At 43.4% G+C, this 18,656-nt stretch overlaps 1 protein-coding gene across 10 annotated transcripts in view; it reads right to left on the minus strand.

Annotated features, from left to right (window-relative positions):
• SYNGAP1 (synaptic Ras GTPase activating protein 1) overlaps positions 1 to 18,656 on the minus strand; it is a 401,820-nt gene that overhangs the window by 26,132 nt on the left and 357,032 nt on the right. For 8 of the 10 annotated variants that reach the window (XM_068250158.1, XM_068250154.1, XM_068250160.1 and 5 more), the window contains 3 exons: positions 8,959 to 9,232; positions 8,698 to 8,871; positions 6,421 to 6,642 (listed from right to left, as the gene is read on the minus strand). In XM_068250158.1, the coding sequence (XP_068106259.1) occupies positions 6,421 to 6,642; positions 8,698 to 8,871; positions 8,959 to 9,232 (670 nt within the window). The remainder of the gene's footprint in view (positions 1 to 6,420; positions 6,643 to 8,697; positions 8,872 to 8,958; positions 9,233 to 18,656) is intronic. The other 2 variants (XM_068250155.1, XM_068250161.1) reach the window with 1 other exon arrangement.

An 18,656-nucleotide genomic window follows, 5' to 3' on the forward strand; every position in this document is an offset into this window, starting at 1 on the left:
TCTAAGCATGTGTTACGCTTAGAGTGACGTCATGTAAACAAACTCATGGCCGCCATCTTGTGGCCAAAAAGTAAAACTACAACAAAAAGTAAAAAAAATTTAAATCAAACACACAATTACATTAAAAAACTATGGTTTACATCCCACCCTCCCAAAAATACCCAAATAAATTGTTTAATATATAAAAAAAAAAAAACCATTACAATAAAAAAAAAACATGTAAATATTTACCTAAGGGTCTAAACTTTTTAACCACTTCAGCACCACAGGGTTTTTTGCTTAAAAACCAGAGCAATTTTCACATTTCAGCACTCCTCCCATTCATTCACTAATAACTTTATTGCTACTCATCAGATGTAAATGATCTATAACTTTTTTTTTTTGCCACAAATTATGCTTTGTGAGGGTGATATTTGCTTTTAGTAATTATGTTATTATCTGTGCATTTTAAAGGGAAAAATGAGAAAAAAAAGAAAAAATACACTATTTCTCCATTTCCATGCACTATAGTTTTCAAATAAACAATGTTACCATAGGTAAAACCCACACATTGTATTTGCTAATTTGTCCTGGTTATCTCAACATTTAAATAATGTTCCTAGTACAATGTATGGCGATAATATATTAGTTTCTGGTTTGTGTTTTTTGTTTTCTCATTGCACTCTATCAGTAATTAAAAGCCCTTATCTTCATGATTAACAGTAATACACTCTCATGGCATACATATTTTAAAAGCTAAGTCCCTAGGGTAACTATGTATTCTCTTTTCAATGCTGTCACTTTTGTTTTTTTTTACAAGTATTTATTTAGGGGTATAGAGTACATGAAAATAACAGTTTTATTGCTTTTCATTCAGTTTTCCGGTAAAAAAAATCACATGACTTAGCCCTCAGTTGTCAAACAACACAAAATCTATTCTCTCACTTGTCACGGTTAAAATGATACCCTATATACATAATCAGATAGCTTATTGGGCATACAGCACACTGTTTACCACAAGTACGCCTATCTACTCCCCTGAGCTTCAAGTAAAGTTTTGTGGGGAGCAGATAAGCGTAGCAAGGGAGGTAAAGTGGTTAAATATCAATGTAAAGATGAAATATTTCTATATTTTTTTTTTATTTTAAACTTGTAAATAGTGATAGATGCAAAACGGAAAAAATGCACCTTTATTTCCAAATAAAATATTGTCGCCATACATTGTGATAGGGACATAATTTTAACGGTGTAATAACCGGGACATATGGGCAAATACAATACGTGAGTTTTAATTACGGAGGCATGTATTATTTTAAAACTATAATGGCTGAAAACCTAATTGGTGGCGGAAAAAACAAGATATAGATCATTCAATATGTGGAGGCGGAGGCGCCACTCGTGTCTGCACAGAGATACTGTTGCTCCTGCCTGTGTATATTTTTCTTTGCCTGAGGAAGCGGACTTGGGATCCGTGAAACGCGTTGCAAATATTTTGTTTTTTATGAGGAGTAATAATTAAATTATATATTTTATACTACACTGAATCAGTGTTTGTGCTTTTTGTTGGGTAAGCAAGTCCACCATTGCCTCCCACCATTTTATCATTTTAAAATTTGACCTTTTTATTCTTCTGGCGCCTCCACATATTGAATACACATTGATCCACCTGGTGGATGGGTGTTGACACCCCTCTTTTTTTCTTCTACGGAGAGCGACTTCTTAACCTGAGCGAGGACAGGTCTAATCTCCTCGTCCGCGATTGAAGTGGTTGCCCTTATTCGGCAACCCAGACTTGTGAGTATAATCACATTGCCTTACATTTTATGCCAGTCACAATAACGATAACACACTATTGGGGGCTCTCGATCTCTCATTTTTTTCTCTTAAGATATAGATCAGTTCATTGTGATAAGTAGTGATAAAGTTATAGGCTAATGAATAGGAGGTGAACATTTCTCAAGTGAAAACGACGGAACGCGAATGGGTTAAGCAATACCAGTTGCCTGGCTGCCCTGCTGATCCTCTGCCTCTAATACTTTTAGCTATGGCCCCTGAACAAGCATGCAGCAGATGAGGTGTTTCTGACATTATTGTCAGATCTGACAAGATTGTTGCATGCTTGTTTCTGGTGTGATTCAGACACTACTGCAGCCAAATAGCTCAGCAGGGCTGCCAGGCAACTGGTATTGTTTAAAAGGAAATAAATATGGCAGCCTTCATATTCTTCTCACTTCAGTTGTCCTTTAACCTCCCTGACGGGTTTTTTTTGCAACGCGCAGCTAGCACTTTGCTAGCTGTGTGTGCACTCTGATCGCCGCTGCCCCGCGCCGATTAGCCGCTGCCACTCGCCGCGCCGCCCCCCCCCCCCCCCAGATCCCGTGCACTGCCTGGCCAATTAGTGCCAGGCAGCGCTGAGGGGTTGATCGGGACTCCCAATGACGTCACGACGCCGATGATGTCATGTCGCCCATCGCCATGGCAACGGGGGAAGCCCTCCAGGAAATCCCGTTCTTTCCATGATTTAAAAAAAATAAAAAACTGCTCTGCTGCTCCCTGGCGGTTTTTATTAGACCACCAGGGGGGTTAACCATCCTGCTGCAAAACTAGCAATATATAGGCCAAATAAAAACAAAAAAAATATGAGGTGATGCGGAAACTTTGGCACTGCCCTTTTCTCCTGAGTTTTCTCAAACTTGTGATATTTTCAAACTTGTCAATAAAATGCGGTTTAAACCACTAGCAAGCAAGAAACCACTCTAAAAAAAAATGTGATAGTATTTTTTTGCCTACTTTTGCTGAAAAGTTATTTTAACCACCCTGGCGTTCTATTAAGATCGCCAGGGCGGCTGCGGGAGGGTTTTTTTTAAATAAAAAAAAAAATATTTCATGCAGCCAACTGAAAGTTGGCTGCATGAAAGCCCACTAGATGGCCCACTAGATGGCGCTCCGGAGGCGTTCTTCTGATCGCCTCCGGCGGCCAAAAGTAACACGGAAGGCCGCAATGAGCAGCCTTCCGTGTTTGGCTTCTCCTGTCGCCATGGCGACGAGCGGAGTGACGTCATGGACGTCAGCCGCCTCCGATCCAGCCCTTAGCGCTGACCGGAACTATTTGTTCCGGCTGCGCAGGGCTCAGGCGGCTGGGGGGACCCTCTTTCGCCGCTGCTCGCGATCGGGCAGCACCTGCGGCTGGCAAAGTGCCGGCTGCGTGTGCTGCTTTTTATTTGAACAAAATCGGCCCAGCAGGGCCTGAGCGGCAGCCATCGGCGGTGATGGACGAGCTGAGGTCGTCCATACCGCTAAGATGGTTAAACAGAAAATGAAAAATGATCTTCTAGGAGTAAACTCAGGAGAAAAAGATTATTGCATATGGACCATAGTGTGCAGAAGATGCATGCAGTTATACTGAAAGCCAAGTGTGTCCCCTGCCTTACATAGACTAACCTAGTAGGAAAAAACACCCAACACATGCGATGCAATTATATTGTAGTGGTTCGGTCACATGGGTGCATTAGCAGATAGGTGCAGTGGAATCCTTCTGCAGTGTGCCAACGCAAAACCCACATTAACAGTGTCACTAAAACAGTGATGGCCATGTCTAGAACTCCTGGAGAAGCATGTGATCAGTTTGGTCAGGTGATAGATATGCAAGTCTCTGATTAGTGATTGTCCTGTCTAGGAGAACTCATGGAGAAGCATGTGATCAGTTTGGTCAGGTGATAGATATGCAAGTCTCTGATTAGTGATTGTCCTGTCTAGGAGAACTCATGGAGAAGCATGTGATCAGTTTGGTCAGGTGATAGATATGCAATTCTCTGATTAGTGATTGTCCTGTCTAGGAGAACTCATGGAGAAGCATGTGATCAGTTTGGTCAGGTGATAGATATGTAAGTCTCTGAATAGTGATTGTCCTGTCTAGAACTCATGGAAAAGCATGTGATTAGTTTGGTCAGGTGATAGATATGCAAGTCTCTGATTAGTGATTGTCCTGTCTAGGAGAACTCATGGAGAAGCATGTGATCAGTTTGGTCAGGTGATAGATATGTAAGTCTCTGATTAGTGATTGTCCTGTCTAGGAGAACTCATGGAGAAGCATGTGATTAGTTTGGGCAGGTGACAGATATGCAAGTCTCTGATTAGTGATTGTCCTGTCTAGGAGAACTCCTGGAGAAGCATGTGATCAGTTTGGGCAGGTGACAGATATGCAATTCTCTGATTAGTGATTGTCCTGTCTTGGAGAACTCATGGAGAAGCATGTGATCAGTTTGGGCAGGTGACAGATATGAAATTCTCTGATTAGTGATTGTCCTGTCTAGGAGAACTCTTGGAGAAGCATGTGATTAGTTTGGGCAGGTGACAGATATGCAAGTCTCTGATTAGTGATTGTCCTGTCTTGGAGAACTCATGAAGAAGCATGTGATCAGTTTGGTCAGGTGACAGATATGCAAGTCTCTGATTATGCCAAATGAATATCCAAAGCGCTGAGTGATCAAATATCTGCAGCACCACAGTGTACAGACAAAAATCTCAAATAGTGACCATCACCAAGGATAAAACCATCAATAGGTCACTCATATTCCTTTAAAACATCAAGTTTTAATCAAAAGTAATAAAAACAATACATGTACAATAACTCACTTCGAGGGTCCTTTTTACAGGGACCCTAGATGTAATCACGCATATAGTGTATACCAATACACATCAAATAGTCTTATGACCTCTTATCGATTTGCCCAGTCTCCAGTTTCGACCGGTTTCTGCCTTTCGCCGCCGTCAGGGAACCAGTCTCTGATTAGTGATTGTCCTGTCTAGGAGAACTCACGGAGAAGCATGTGATCAGTTTGGTCAGGTGATAGATATGCAAGTCTCTGATTTGCTAGTGATGATCATGTAAAGCGCCTCTTTCTGGCGCACATGCCAGCCACATAGTGCCTGAGCTGGGCTCCATTATAGCAGCACTTCTATAGTCTGCGGCCCCCCACATGAGTAATTTAGGGTTCCCGCAATTGCCGGAGCCCAAATTACTTCTCCGTCTGAGTTGCTACGAGGGGGGATAGTATTTCAGCGGCAGCAGGGTGAGCACGTAATATGAGCTCCGGCTATCGCCAACGGCTGAATTACCTTGTTTTTTTTCTAATTTGAGCTCCGGTAATCGCTGGCGTTAAAATTAGTCACTGAACGCCGCTATTACGCTGTTGCTGTAATTCACATTACGGCCTGTGGAGGCACCCAAATCATTGGCGCAGCCCTGCACCGAAATAAGATGTCTCGTCTCCATGAGTTCTCCTAGACATGACCATCACTATTTGTACTGTATGGTTCACTGTATGCGTCTCACTGCACCGATAACACGCTATGCTTATTTTCCCCACCGTTGAGTTGCGACCACAACATGTCACTGTAGCCTTAGGGTCAGTTCACACTTGCATATAAAATGTACCTGTACGGGACGTTTTTTAAAGCTCCGCTTAGCGCAGGAAGCTGATCCTAATGTTAAAAATAGGATCTGCCTCCACTTGTTAACACAAAGACAAATTGCGCTAAGCAGAACGCAGAGTCCCAACTTTGCATATTTTCCTAGACCGGGCAGTAAAATGTATGCAACGAAACAGTGTCCGTTCTCACTAGGCTAATTGCCGCGTCCACTGCGACCGTTTCAAACTATGATGTAATACGCACATGTCCCACGGCCGCTGTTCAGTCCCTCCTACACAGTCAGGTGGCCTGCAGAAGCATAGGGATCTCCATTGGGCTGCAAAAGACCAATGGGAATCTTCAGCAGCCGGGAGAATTCTCATTGGTTCACGGTAGACCTATAAAAATTCTCCATGTTACAAAGAAGAATTGGCCTAATGCAGCCTATGGAGAGCCCCGTGATCCTGCCGGCCTCTGGGCTGAATATAGACAGACTGAGCGGCGGTCTAGCGGATGCGCCTACCGTGTCCGATTTGCATCCACTCTAATGTGAACCAGCCCTAACTGTCGGCCACCCATAATGCAAAAACAAAAAAAAGACAGGAAGGCTACGGGAGGTGGAAAGGGTGTGGCCAAAGTCGACTTATTAGAAAAGTGAAAATTTCACTATACGTGGAACTATTGATCGAATTGATGTATGGTTTTCCCTGCAGGTACCCTCTCATTAACTTGAGGTCCGTGACCGGTACACTTTAAAGCAAAGAAAGAGGAAAATGGACAGTGATGATGGAATTTGACAGAAAGGATGAGGGAGAGATGTGAACAATCTGGAAACTAAGACTACAAAAGTATCAAGTTATAAAAAAAAAAAAAAACAGGGCCCTTGAAGCCTTTGCATTATGCTCAAAATGGGTTTTAATACATAATGTTTTCTCTGGATATTGTGAAACTTAAAGGGGATCCCAGTTCCAAAGGACCCCCTCTCCCACCTCCCCCCAAATCCCCAGAAGTAAATAATAGAGTATTTACCATTTCTAACCTGTTTAAGATGCTCTTGATCTGAGTGTCCTTCTCGGCCTGCTGCTGTCGGAGGCGTTTCTCGCTCATCTCAAGCCGGGACTGATATTGCCGAAGCATATTACTGGTTTGTTCTTCTTGGGAGAGGAGGCGTCGCTCGTACTCCTCCAGCTTCTTATTGGACATAACGAGCCTTTCCTTCAGAGAGTAGATCTCCTCCTCATACTCCTTTACCTACAGGACAGGAAGGACAGGAAGGAGGGGAGAGAAAAGGAGAGATGGAAGAACCAAGACAAGAGATTTGAAGGAAGCAAAGAAGAATAGAAACTTGCAAAATTAAAAGAAAGAACAAGGAGAACTTAGAGATGCAAGTGAATAGAAGGATGGAGAGGTAAGAAAAGAGGACATTGCAAAAGGAAGAACATCAGTAGAGGATGGATGAGGACCAGGGTAGAATAATGGAGAAGCAGAGCATGATGGAGAAGGAACTACATATGGGAGAAGTAGGACAGGGAAGAAGAACAGGACATCATAGTAGAGCAGCGAGATGGAATAATCAAAGAGAAATGCATGCTGTGGAAGTATGGTAAAGAAGTAGTACAGGATGGTGGAGGAGGACTATAGGATGAAGAGGGAGACGGACATATCAGCTGTAGAGAAGAACAGAAGAGCATGACAAGATAGTGGTGGAGGAGGAGGATATGAAGGTGAGGGAGAAGGACATATCAGCTGTAGAGAAGAATGGAAGAACAAGTCAGGATGGTGGAGGAGGAGGATAGAATGGTGAGGGAGAAGGACATATCAGCTGTAGAGAAGAATGGAAGAACAAGTCAGGATGGTGGAGGAGGAGGATAGAATGGTGAGGGAGAAGGACTTATCAGCTGTAGAGAAGAACAGAAGAGCATGACAAGATAGTAGTGGAGGAGGAGGATATGAAGGTGAAGGAGAAGGACGTGTCAGCTGTAGAGAAGAATGGAAGAGCAAGTAAGGATGCTAAAGGAGAAGGATAGGATGGTGACGGAGAAGAAAAGAACAGCTGTAGGGAAGAACAGAAGAATATGATAGGGTGGTGGAGGAGGATAGAAAGGTGAGGGAGAAGGACATATCAGCTGTAGAGAAGAACTAAAGAACATGACAGGACGGTGGAGGAGGAATATGGATGGCGAGGGAGAAGGACATAGCAGCGGCAGAGATGAACTGAAGAGCATGACAGGATGGTGGAAGAGGAATATGGATGGTGAGGGAGAAGGACATAATAGCAGTAGAGAAGAATGGAAGAGCAAGTCAGGATGGTAAAGAAGAAGGATAGGATGGTGAGGGAGAAGGACATAACCCCTGCAGAGTGGAACTGGAGAGCCTGGCAGGATAGTGGAGGAGGATGAGCAAAGGAAGGTGAGGGAGAAGGACATATCAGCTATAGAGAAGAACAGAAGAGCAAGTAGGATGGTAAATGGAGAAGGATGGATGGTGAGGGAGAAGAACATATCTCCAGCTGTAGAGAAGAACTGAAGAACATGACAGCATGGTGGAGTGGGAGGATAGGATTGTGAGGGTGAAGGACATATCAGATGTAAAGAAGAACTGAAGAGCAAGACAGGATAGTGGAGAAGGATAGGATGGTGAGGGAGAAGGACTGGTGAGCTGGTGAGAAGACCAAAATGAAAATACAAGATAGTGGTGAAGGAGGAGGACGACATGATGGTGAGAGACAAGGACATATCAGCTGTAGACAAGACTAGAAGAGCAGCACAGGATCTGGAGAAGGAGGAGGAGAAGATGGTGAGGGAGGAGGACATATCAGCTGTAGAAAAGCAAGACAGGATGCTAAATAAAGGAGGATAGGATAGTAGAGGAGAAGAACCAAATAGAAGAGATACAGAAGAAAACAATGGATGAGGAAGACAGGGCAGCATTGGTAGAGGTTAGTAGAGCAGAAAAATGAGCTATTAGAGAAGGATAAAGGAGAAATAGGACAAGAAAGTTGAGGGCAATGATGAAATGCTGGATAAGTAGAACATAAGAGGCAAAGAGGATTGTGGATGAGGAAGAAATAATAGGTTTAAATAGGAATAAAGAACAGTACAGCATGATAAGAGGAGAGGTAGGACAGGATGGTGTAACAAGAACTAAAGGGATTGGAGCAGAGTACAGAATGGTGCAGGAGCAGGAGTGGAGAAGTAGAGAGTGGGACAAGACAGTGGGTCAGGAGAGCATGGGATAAGTGGGTGGAGGAGATAAAGGTGAGCATGGAAGAGAAGCAGAACACTCTGGTGGGACGAATGTACTCACCCTCTCTAGGCGACTCTCATCCATAGACTTTGAGTACTCTTTCAGCTTGTACTCTTCCCGCTCTATGTGTGAACTCTCAATGTCAGCAGAGAGGTGAGGCATGTTGGTTACCCAGGCGACTGTGCGTTCCGAGGCAGGAGTGACTGGGTTTAATGTAGCTTGTGTGTGTGAGTGCTAGGGGAGGAAAGTTACAAATTACACACAACATAACAGACAGAAGACAACCTGCAGGACAGATGGGTGCTCTACTGGGTGACAAACCTGCTTGGTTATGCCAGGTTTAAGACCTCCAGCTTCCTTCTCCACGGACTGCTGCCTGATTCTGGCAGCTCCGTACATTGGTTCTGGGCTCTGCAGGAGGTTCCCACTGCTTGGCCGGGGCTTGTGGGCGGCCTGCACCGTTAGCTGTTGGGATTTGCCTCTGTGAAGGGGAGGGGGCTGCGTTTCCGGCCGTCGTTGTACACTGGGGGCAATGGTGATTTGAGGTGGGGAAAGCATGTGCTGAAGATTGTCTTGGAGGGAAAGCTGCCTCTTGCTGTAACATAAAGAGAGACAGTAAGACGCAAACCCCCCAAAATAAAGATCACTGGACATACACGACACTCTAACTATTGAGACAACCTAGCAGCAACAAGCAGTCTCTGAGCGCTATACTTGTGCAATACGCTTCTGCAGAGTTCCCGTTTGGTAGAAAATTTTTGTTGGGTCAAGGGAGGATCAGTTCTCCTAGATAATTTTGTCTACAGTTTAAAAAAACAACACAAAAAAAAGTATAAAACAGGAACACAGGATCATGCGACTGGGACCAGCCAAAGTCAACACGAACCCTTGGTCATTTGTCACATATCTTCTATGTTTGACCCAACATGATAGGAATCAGGTCTTGTCTTAGAGAAAAAAAAACTTTTCACATCAAATTGGCTTTGCAACTCCTGGCATCAGTCATCAATTTGAAATTTTACTCTGTAAATGACACCTTCGTCCGGCCCTATTTTTGCAGATATCCCATGGACAATTTAGATCAATATCTGCTGAAACAGTCAGGTGGGCCCTGTTTGGTTCAGCATTGTCCAATGGCGACTGAAGAAACTACATTAACCTCTGGACCATACATTAATTCCATCAGATTGGTTTTCTAGCTAAGAATGATTTCTTGTCACATGGTGGCGTTTACTCAAAAAGGTTTGTCCTCTACAATGGCCACTTTTAGCCAGCCCAAGTATTGTGTTTTTGGTTATTCTAAATCGTCAGCCAAACCATGATTTGTCTTGGATGCACCTTCCTGAAAGCAGCATATTAGTAGTTAACAGTCACCTCTAGGGATCATGGGAAATGTAGTCCTGTGTACAAATGATATTTAAAGCAAGAGGCAGCATCAACCCTTCAGATTGGCCCTCATGTTATCAGGGTGGTCAAAACCATTCTTAGGTATCTGTAAGTTTTACAGGGCATCTAATGAGAGGAAGGTTACTCATGGGGGATTTTCTGGTAGCCAGGAGTTACTCTTGAAATGGACAGCTTTGACCTCATTGTTTACATAGAAACAGGGATGGATTAAGGCAGGGCCGGGCCAAGGCATAGGCTGGAGAGGCTCCAGCCTCAGGGCGCAGTGTAGGAGGGGGCGCAGAATTCATTCAGCTGTCATTCCTAATTGTGTTTGAAGCAGAAAGAAATAAGAAATGTGCATACATGGCAGTGACTGCAAGCCAGATAACTAGAGATTTAGGTGTTGGGGAGGTTGTGGGTCCTGTGGCGCCTCTTAGTCTAATAGCAATCAGTGTGTGACGGCTGGGGTGGCAGGGATGAAGGGGTGCACTTTGGTGTCTCAGCCTTGGGTGCTGGAGGACCTTGTCCCGGCTCTGGATTAAGGTATAATGGGACAAAATGCTATCCTAGGCTCTCTCTGCTTACCATATGACATGTATGGTAAGTATGAACTTGGGAGGGAGATCAGAAGAGGTGACAGCCAGGCCACTAGACACCCATGAGGCCCCAGGCCTCTGCTTAGGTTGCCCTGTGGACAATCCGGCTCTGCTCAGAAACTGCTTGTATTTGCCAGCAGAAACACATGACAAAACACAAAACACTCCTATGAAGCCTTATAAACTGTCTGCATTAGTGCTCAAGAGCTGGAAATTTGCCTGTATTGGTGGGAAAACTGCTGAGCTTGCCAAAAGGAGATGATGCTTCTATGCAAACAACACTTCACAGAAGACATAACGGCATAGCGCCGCCCCGAAAAGCAGCTTCTCCTCTGCGGCTCGGCAGAATTCACCTCTCCTTCTAAAGGGAATCTATAGCATTTTACATTTTAGTAAATGTGGCCATAGTGAACAACAGGGACTTAACTCATTATAAATAGCCAAGTTTGGGGACTTGGCGTCTGTAATGTTACTGCAGCAGTCAAGTAAGAAGGTTTTCTGCTCTCAAATACCAGAATCTGCATTCTTATTTCTGAATCAGAATATTATACCTACACTGATAAGTGTATTTTTGGTCCTCAAAGGATGTAGGCATGTTTATGGTATAGACTATGAAATATTATTCTGGTCACTGACAATGTGATACAGTCTAACTGATCATTTAACCACTTTAGGACGAGAGCAATTTTCCCATTCATTCACCAATAACTTTATTACTACTGATCACACCTAGATGATCTATAGATTGTTTTTTTCAGGACAAATTAGGCTTTAGTGTATGAAAAATTTGTTTAGTAATTACCATATTTTCTATGCATTTTTAAGGGAAATTAATGTAAAAAAATAGAAAAAACACACTATTTCTCCATTTACATCCAATATAGCTTTACCATAAACAGTGCTAACTATAAGGCTGGTTTCACAGTGGAACGTTACAGGCGCACGTTAGAGCAGCCTGTAACGCAGCCCACCGCACAGTAATGAAAAATCAATGGGGCTGTTCACAGTGCGGACGTTGCGTTACATTGTAACGCTGCGTCACAAGACAACATACTGCATGCAGTACTTTGGACGCGGCTGAGCCGTGTTAGACTGCTTGCACATGCTCAGTAATGTTGGGGAGGAGCGGAGAGCGGCCAGGCACATGGCTAATTAATATGCACTGCACGTGCAGTGTTTACTTCCTGGAGCAGCCGCTCTGTGCGGCGATTGGCCGGCGGGACCACGTGATGCCGCATGCGCACAAGAGTGCGCATCACGGCATCACTGACGCCAGAGTGAGCTGCACAACGCGGCTCACTCTGACGTCCAGATCCAGCACCACCAGGCGTTGAGTTAGGGGGACGTTATGCGACCTTAACGCCCCCTCTAACGCAACGTCCTGGTGTGCAATTAGCCTAAGTTAAACCCACACATTTTATTTGCTTATCCATCCTGGTTATTACAACATTTAGATTATGTTCCTAGCACAATGTATGTTGACAATATTGTATTTGGAAATAAAGGTGTCTTTTTTTTCCGTTTTGTGTTTTTTTGCTTTCTTGTTGTACACTATCGATGATTATGAGACCTTATTTGCAAAAATAATAGTAATATACCCTCATGGCATACATATTTAAAAAGCCAAGTTCCTATGGTAACAATACATGATTTTTCTCTGACATTCTGTCACTTTGTTTTCATTTTACATACAAGTCTTTTATATTGGTACAGAATATGCGAAACTTTAATTGCTTTTGATTACGTTTGTGACTAAAAAGAATATACAAGACATGGGCCCTTAATCCTAAAACTCTCTAAAACTCTATTCTGCAACTTATCAGGGTTAAAATGCTACCACATATGTCTCTTGTAGTTTTGCTAAGACTTTCCCAAGTTTGAAAATTACTTTTTTATGTTGGATTGAGTTTGTCCCTACTCATTTTTTATGTGACGTGCGTCCTAGCTTTAAGATACGCCAAAATGAATTCTACAACTCGTTAAAATGATACCACATGTGCCTCATTTAGTAACAAACTGGTGGTGCACTCTCCACAACTGCACTGGATGGATTTATCCGTCCAGTTAGGCTTAAGTGGTTAAATTAAGCGTCACTGGGGTCCCCTTGTTAGCTTATTATATGTCTGATTATATTGTGAGGCAATTTTATTGTACAAAGCATACAAAGCGCTTTTGTACTTTTTCTTACTGTTCTCTTTTTCTTTGATGGATATTGACTTTATTTGTTCAATAAAGCTTACCTTTTTCTGAAATATAATTTTGATTTGTCAGATCGAAGGATAGGTTTTCCATATCACTTAAAGAGACTCTGTAACAAAATTTTCAGCCTTATTTCTTCTATCCTATAAGTTCCTATACCTGTTCTAATGTGCTCTGGCTTACTGAAGCCTTTCCTAGTTGCACAGTGGCTGTATTATCTCTGTTATATAATCTAATCTTCTTTCTTCTGTCGGCTCTGTCGGGCTCAGGCACTCAGGCTGGAATGTGCTGCACTGCTTGTGATAGGATAGAAGCTATACACACCCTCTCCATGCCCCCTCCAAGCTCTGTATGCCTCACACACTGAGCTACTCTCAGCCTATCACATGCTGTTAGCAGCCATGTCTTTTGTTTGTAAACACTGCCTAAAACTGGCAATTACAAGCCAGGATTGCAGCAGGGAGTGGCAGAAACAGCACAGAGGGGCCCAGGAGAACATAATGAATAGAATGGTATGCTTTTTATTGTAAGAATTTTAGAGTACAGATTCTCTTTAAGAACATCTTAATGAACTAAGGCCCAGAGAAGGCAGCCGAGTTTGTGAATCATGTTTAAACATGGTTCTTTATCGGACATTTGGCACGTTTGAAACTACTTACAGACAATGGTTTTTTAGAAGTGTTCCTGAGTCCATACAGTAAACACCACTACAGAATTGTGTTCTTTTTAATGCAGTAACATCTGACATCCCAAAGGTCATGGCCGTCCAATAATGGCTTTGGGCCTTGTCCCTTGCATACAGACATTTCTCTGGCTTATTTGAATGATATTGTGTATCTTCACAGTGGTGTACCCGACCCAATCTTTATTTCTAACAGACTTTTATTTCTGGTATATTCATCATATACCTAATCAAGTTACTGAGATGTTACCAATCAACCTACCTAATTGTGAGTTTTTTTTTTTTTTTTCATTTTTGTCATAACACAAATTTTCAGTTTCGTGATGCCCCAACCCAACTTTTCTGAAAGCTGTTGCTGGCATTAAAATTCATAATAAGCTCATGTCTTATAAAACATTAACATTTTATATTTCAATGCTTTCCGTTCGCATGGGTTTGCATGTAGATTATTTTTTACAATTTGGCAAGAATCACATTGTCGTGAGAACAGCAACACGGGCGTTCTACGTGAAAGGTCGTGGCCAGACTTGTTGTTCGAATCCTGGTTCCTGTATTCAGAAATCTGATTTACGACATACACTACGCCAAAGCTAGTGGAGAGGGTCACATGGTTGCGGTTCATAAGGAGGAAGCATCGGAGCCTCTTAAAACGCAGCTAGTGACCTTCTCATGACCCTCTCCATTGCTTTGAAGCTGAAGTGCAGTGTTCGGCATAATTTGGGTTTTTGAATGCAGGAACCTGAATTCGAACAACAACACTAGTCATGGCATTACAATTCCCAAGTCACATGTGATCCGAAATGACGTCTACTGCTATCAGGGGTGTAAGTACAGTTCAATAAGTCCCCTATGTTCACACCTCCTTCCACTGGCACCCATGGTGACACCTATGTCCGGGGGGCTCTTCTTCCTGGAGTTGTATAACAAGTATGGCCACCATGACACGCCCCTATAACAGTCCTGCCATCATGACTCCTCCCACCTATAACAAGAGTGGCCAGAACAATAGAGGGGAGGGCCTGTATCGGAAGGAGGAAGGGTAAGACGTTGGGGGCCCCTATGGCCATAGGCTCTCTTGTCCTTTTAGGGCTTGCTCCCACTTTCATTACACTTCAGGCTGGATATAATATGGTATAGATTCCCTTTCAGAATGTGATTTTATTGCCATGGCGGTGACTGCTGGCTGTCTCATCGCCCCCCAGCTGTCTGGCTGTTTTATACTTGGCCGTGTTGCCTATAAAGCTGAATAAAACTATTGGCATAGAAGATGCTTTCACACAGGAACAGCATCTTCCTTTCTTTAAAGCAAACCCGTCACAAATCTGGGCCATATTAAGCGCAATGAAAAACGAATAATAAATCTTGGTTACGGTCATTGAAAACCCCATGTCAAAATGATCAGCAGTTCCAGAGATATGAAATTATTATTATTCTTTAGTATTTATAGAGTGCCGACATCTTCCGCAGCGCTTTACAGAGTATATTGTCTTGTCACTAACTGTCCTTCACAGGGGCTCACACTTTAATCCTACCATAGTCATATGTCTAAAGCTGGCCACTAACGGTCCAATTTCTAGCGAAAAATCATTCAAGCGATCAGAAATTCTGATCGGATTGGTTGTAAATAATCTCCATTGGTGGACACAATCGATTATGAACGAGTGAAAAAAATGTCGCCCGAATAAATTTTCGTCAAACGAAAATTTGGATTTTCTTGGTGGTCGTGATAGATAGGAAGCAATGATTGGTTAGTTGATGGTGTAGTGAACGTTTTTTCGTCCAATCAGAATTTCTGCTCACTCAAACTATTTTTCACTAGAAATTGGACAGTTAGTGGCCACCTTAAGGCCACATCTGGAATATGGAATTCAGTTCTGGGCACCACATTACAAAAAAGATATTGCAGTTTTACAGCAGGTGCAGAGACGAGCAACAAAATTGATACGTGGGATGGAAGGTCTCACTTACCAAGAAAGGTTAGATAAACTGGGTTTCTTTAGTCTAGAGAAAAGACGCCTTAGAGGGGATCTAATTAACATGTATACATACATCAGAGGGCAATATAATAGCTTGGCGGATGAGCTTTGTGTCCCTAGGCCTTCTCAAAGGACTAGAGGACATGATCTGCGCATGGAGGAAAAACGTTTTAGCCATTTATTTAGGAAAGGGTTCTTTACAGTAAGAGTGATTAAGATGTTGAATGCATTGCCACAGGAAGTCGTTATGGCAAATTCTATACCTGCATTTAAAGGGGGCTTAGAAGCTCTCCTTGCGTTGAAAGACATCCATGGCTACAATTACTAGGTTATGCCTAATGATGTTGATCCAGGGATTTTATCTGATTACCATCTGGAGTCGGGAATTAATTTTTTTCCCTTTTAGGGCTAATTGGACCATGCCTTGTAAGGGTTTTTAGCCTTCCTCTAGGTCAACAGGGGTATGTGGGGGACGGGCTGGAGTTGTACTTTGTTCTCTGGTTGAACTCGATGGACGTGTCTTTTTTCAACCAAAATAACTATGTAACTATGCATGTATCGTGTATTGTATGTATTGTAATCTAGGGACAATTTAAGGGAAGCCAATTAACTTATCTGTATGTTTTTGGGATGTGGGAGGAAACACGAATGCCCAGAGGAAACCCACACAGAAACGGGTAGAACGTACAAACTTTGTGCTGGGATTCCCTGGGACCCAGTGCTGCAAGTAGAGAGCGTTAAAGAGACTCTGTAACGTCAAAAAGATCCCCTGGGGGGTACTCACCTCGGGTGGGGGAAGCCTCAGGATCCTAATGAGGCTTCCCACGCCGTCCTTTGTCCCACGGGGGTTTCGCTGCAGCCCTCCCAACAGCCGGCGACAGAGCCGACTGTCAGTTCAATATTTACCTTTGCTGGCTCCAGCGGGGGCGCTGTGGCTGCTCTCGGCTCCGAACTACACGGAAATACCCGATCTCAGTCGGGTCCGCTTTACTGCGCAGGCGCCGGAAACTTTCGCCTGCGCAGTAGAGCAGACCCGACGGCGATCGGGTATTTCCGTGTAGTTCGGAGCCGATAGCCGTCAGAGCGCCTGCGCAGGAGCCAGCAAGGTAAATAATGACGTCATCTTGTACGGAGGGCTGCAGCGAGACCCCTGGGGGACGGAGGACGGCGTGGGAAGCCTCATTAGGATCCTGATGCTTCCCCCACCCGAGGTGAGTACCCCCCAGGGGATCTTTTGATGTTACAAATCCTCTTTAAGCGCTATGCTACCATGCTGCCCACGATGCTAAATATCATTCTTATAAAATCCCAGTTGGCTCACCACATCCATCCAAAACATTTTTTTTTTCAAACCTGTAATTTATATTCCTGGCACATTATAATAGACAGTGATGTTTCAAGTGCTCCTGCTGTCTTCATCAAACACAGAGTGAGACTTACTACTTCTAATAAGCTGTATATACTCGTTCACATACTTCGCGCACTGCACAAATCCACAACTTTGGATTATTTCACCCTCAGCATAAATGAAGTAGTATAATGATTTGTTTACGTGGATTCTCATTATCCAGTTTTAGGACCTGCATGAATCTGTTTTCATTCATATTTATAAAAAATTTGAAATTTTTCAGAATTTTCTGGGGCCACCGTATGTCCATGGACATTTGATTACAAAGGTACGGGAATTCAACAGGGGACAGCGGTGGAACGAGGGAACGGAGAGAGGACCCGGGAGGCTATATGGCATCCAGAACCTTCTCTCTCCATGGGTGAGTATAGAACCAGGCTTTTTTTCCCTAAATTGGCCACTGTAGCTTTAAGGCCTCGCTGCAGGGCCGCACAACTCAGCACACAAGTGATTCCCCCCCTTTTCTCCCCACCAACAGAGCTCTTTGCTTCGCTCCCCCAATGTTTTTTTTTATATATAAATATTTATGTTAATATTTTTTAGGTAAAAGTACCTGTTTATTTTTGCCCCTGAACTCCCTTCCCTCCCCCAGCCAACCAATGACAGCGATCGGCTGTGATAGGCTTCAGCCTATGAGAGCCGATCGCTCTCCTGTGTCCCAGGGGGAGAGCCGTGTCACACGGCTGTCCCCAGTACAGCACTGCTGTAGATCGCAGCATTGTACAATGTTTATAGACGGCGGTTTCGCTGTCTAACTGTCTCTGAGTGGCGATCGCCGCTGGGGTACTGAAGGCGGAGCTCCGCCTTCCAAGCAGGATCTCCTGCAGGCCCTATAAGAAGCCGTTCACGCCAATTGGCTTGGAGCAGTCCGGGGGCTGCCGCCGCATTCACGCTACTTGGCGTGGAGCGGTTGGCAACTGGTTAAAGGACAACTATCAAGAAAAATTATAAAACTGAAAATACATGTGTACACATACAAATAAGAAGCATGTTTCTTCAAGAGTAAAAACAGCCATAAATTACTTTTCTCCTATGTTGCTGTTACTTACAGTAGGTAGTAGAAATCTGACAGAACTGACATGTTTTGGACTAGTCCATCTCCTCATGGGGGATTCTTAGTATTTTGTTATTTTTTTACAAAAGCAGTCCCTGGAAGGGATCGATACAACGATGCAGGTCGACTTCTCTCCTTGTTTGCACACTACTTTGGCAGCTGGACTGGGCAACTGCCACTCACCAAGTGCTTTTGAAACAATAAAAAAAGTTATGTCAATATTCTACTACCTACTGCAAGTGACAGCACCATAGGAGAAAAGTAAATTTATAGCCCATTTTACTCTGGGAGAAATGCACTTCTTAGTTGTGGGTGTTTACATGCATTTTACACTTTAAAATGTCACGATAGTGGTCCTTTAAAGGGGTTCTTTCGCGAAAAAAGTAGGCAGTTAAAAAATGTGACAGATGACAGATTTTGGGCCAGTCCATCTTTTTAAGGGGGATTCTCAGGGCTTTCTTTGTTTTCAACAGCATTTCCTGAACAACAGTTGCAAAATCTAACTGACATAATATTGTGCAAGTGATTAGGGAGGCCGGCTGGTATCTTGCAGTTCAGGAAATGCTGTTGAAAACAAAGAAAGCCCTGAGAATCCCCCTTAAAAAGATGGACTGGCCCAAAACCTGTCATCTGTCACATTTTTTAACTGCCTACTTTTTTCGCGAAAGAACCCCTTTAAGGCTTGTGCACAAAAACAATCAGAGTAGCCCATAATGAT

The sequence above is a fragment of the Hyperolius riggenbachi genome, chromosome 8, assembly GCF_040937935.1.
Source record: "Hyperolius riggenbachi isolate aHypRig1 chromosome 8, aHypRig1.pri, whole genome shotgun sequence".
NCBI classification, from domain to species: Eukaryota; Metazoa; Chordata; class Amphibia; order Anura; family Hyperoliidae; genus Hyperolius; species Hyperolius riggenbachi.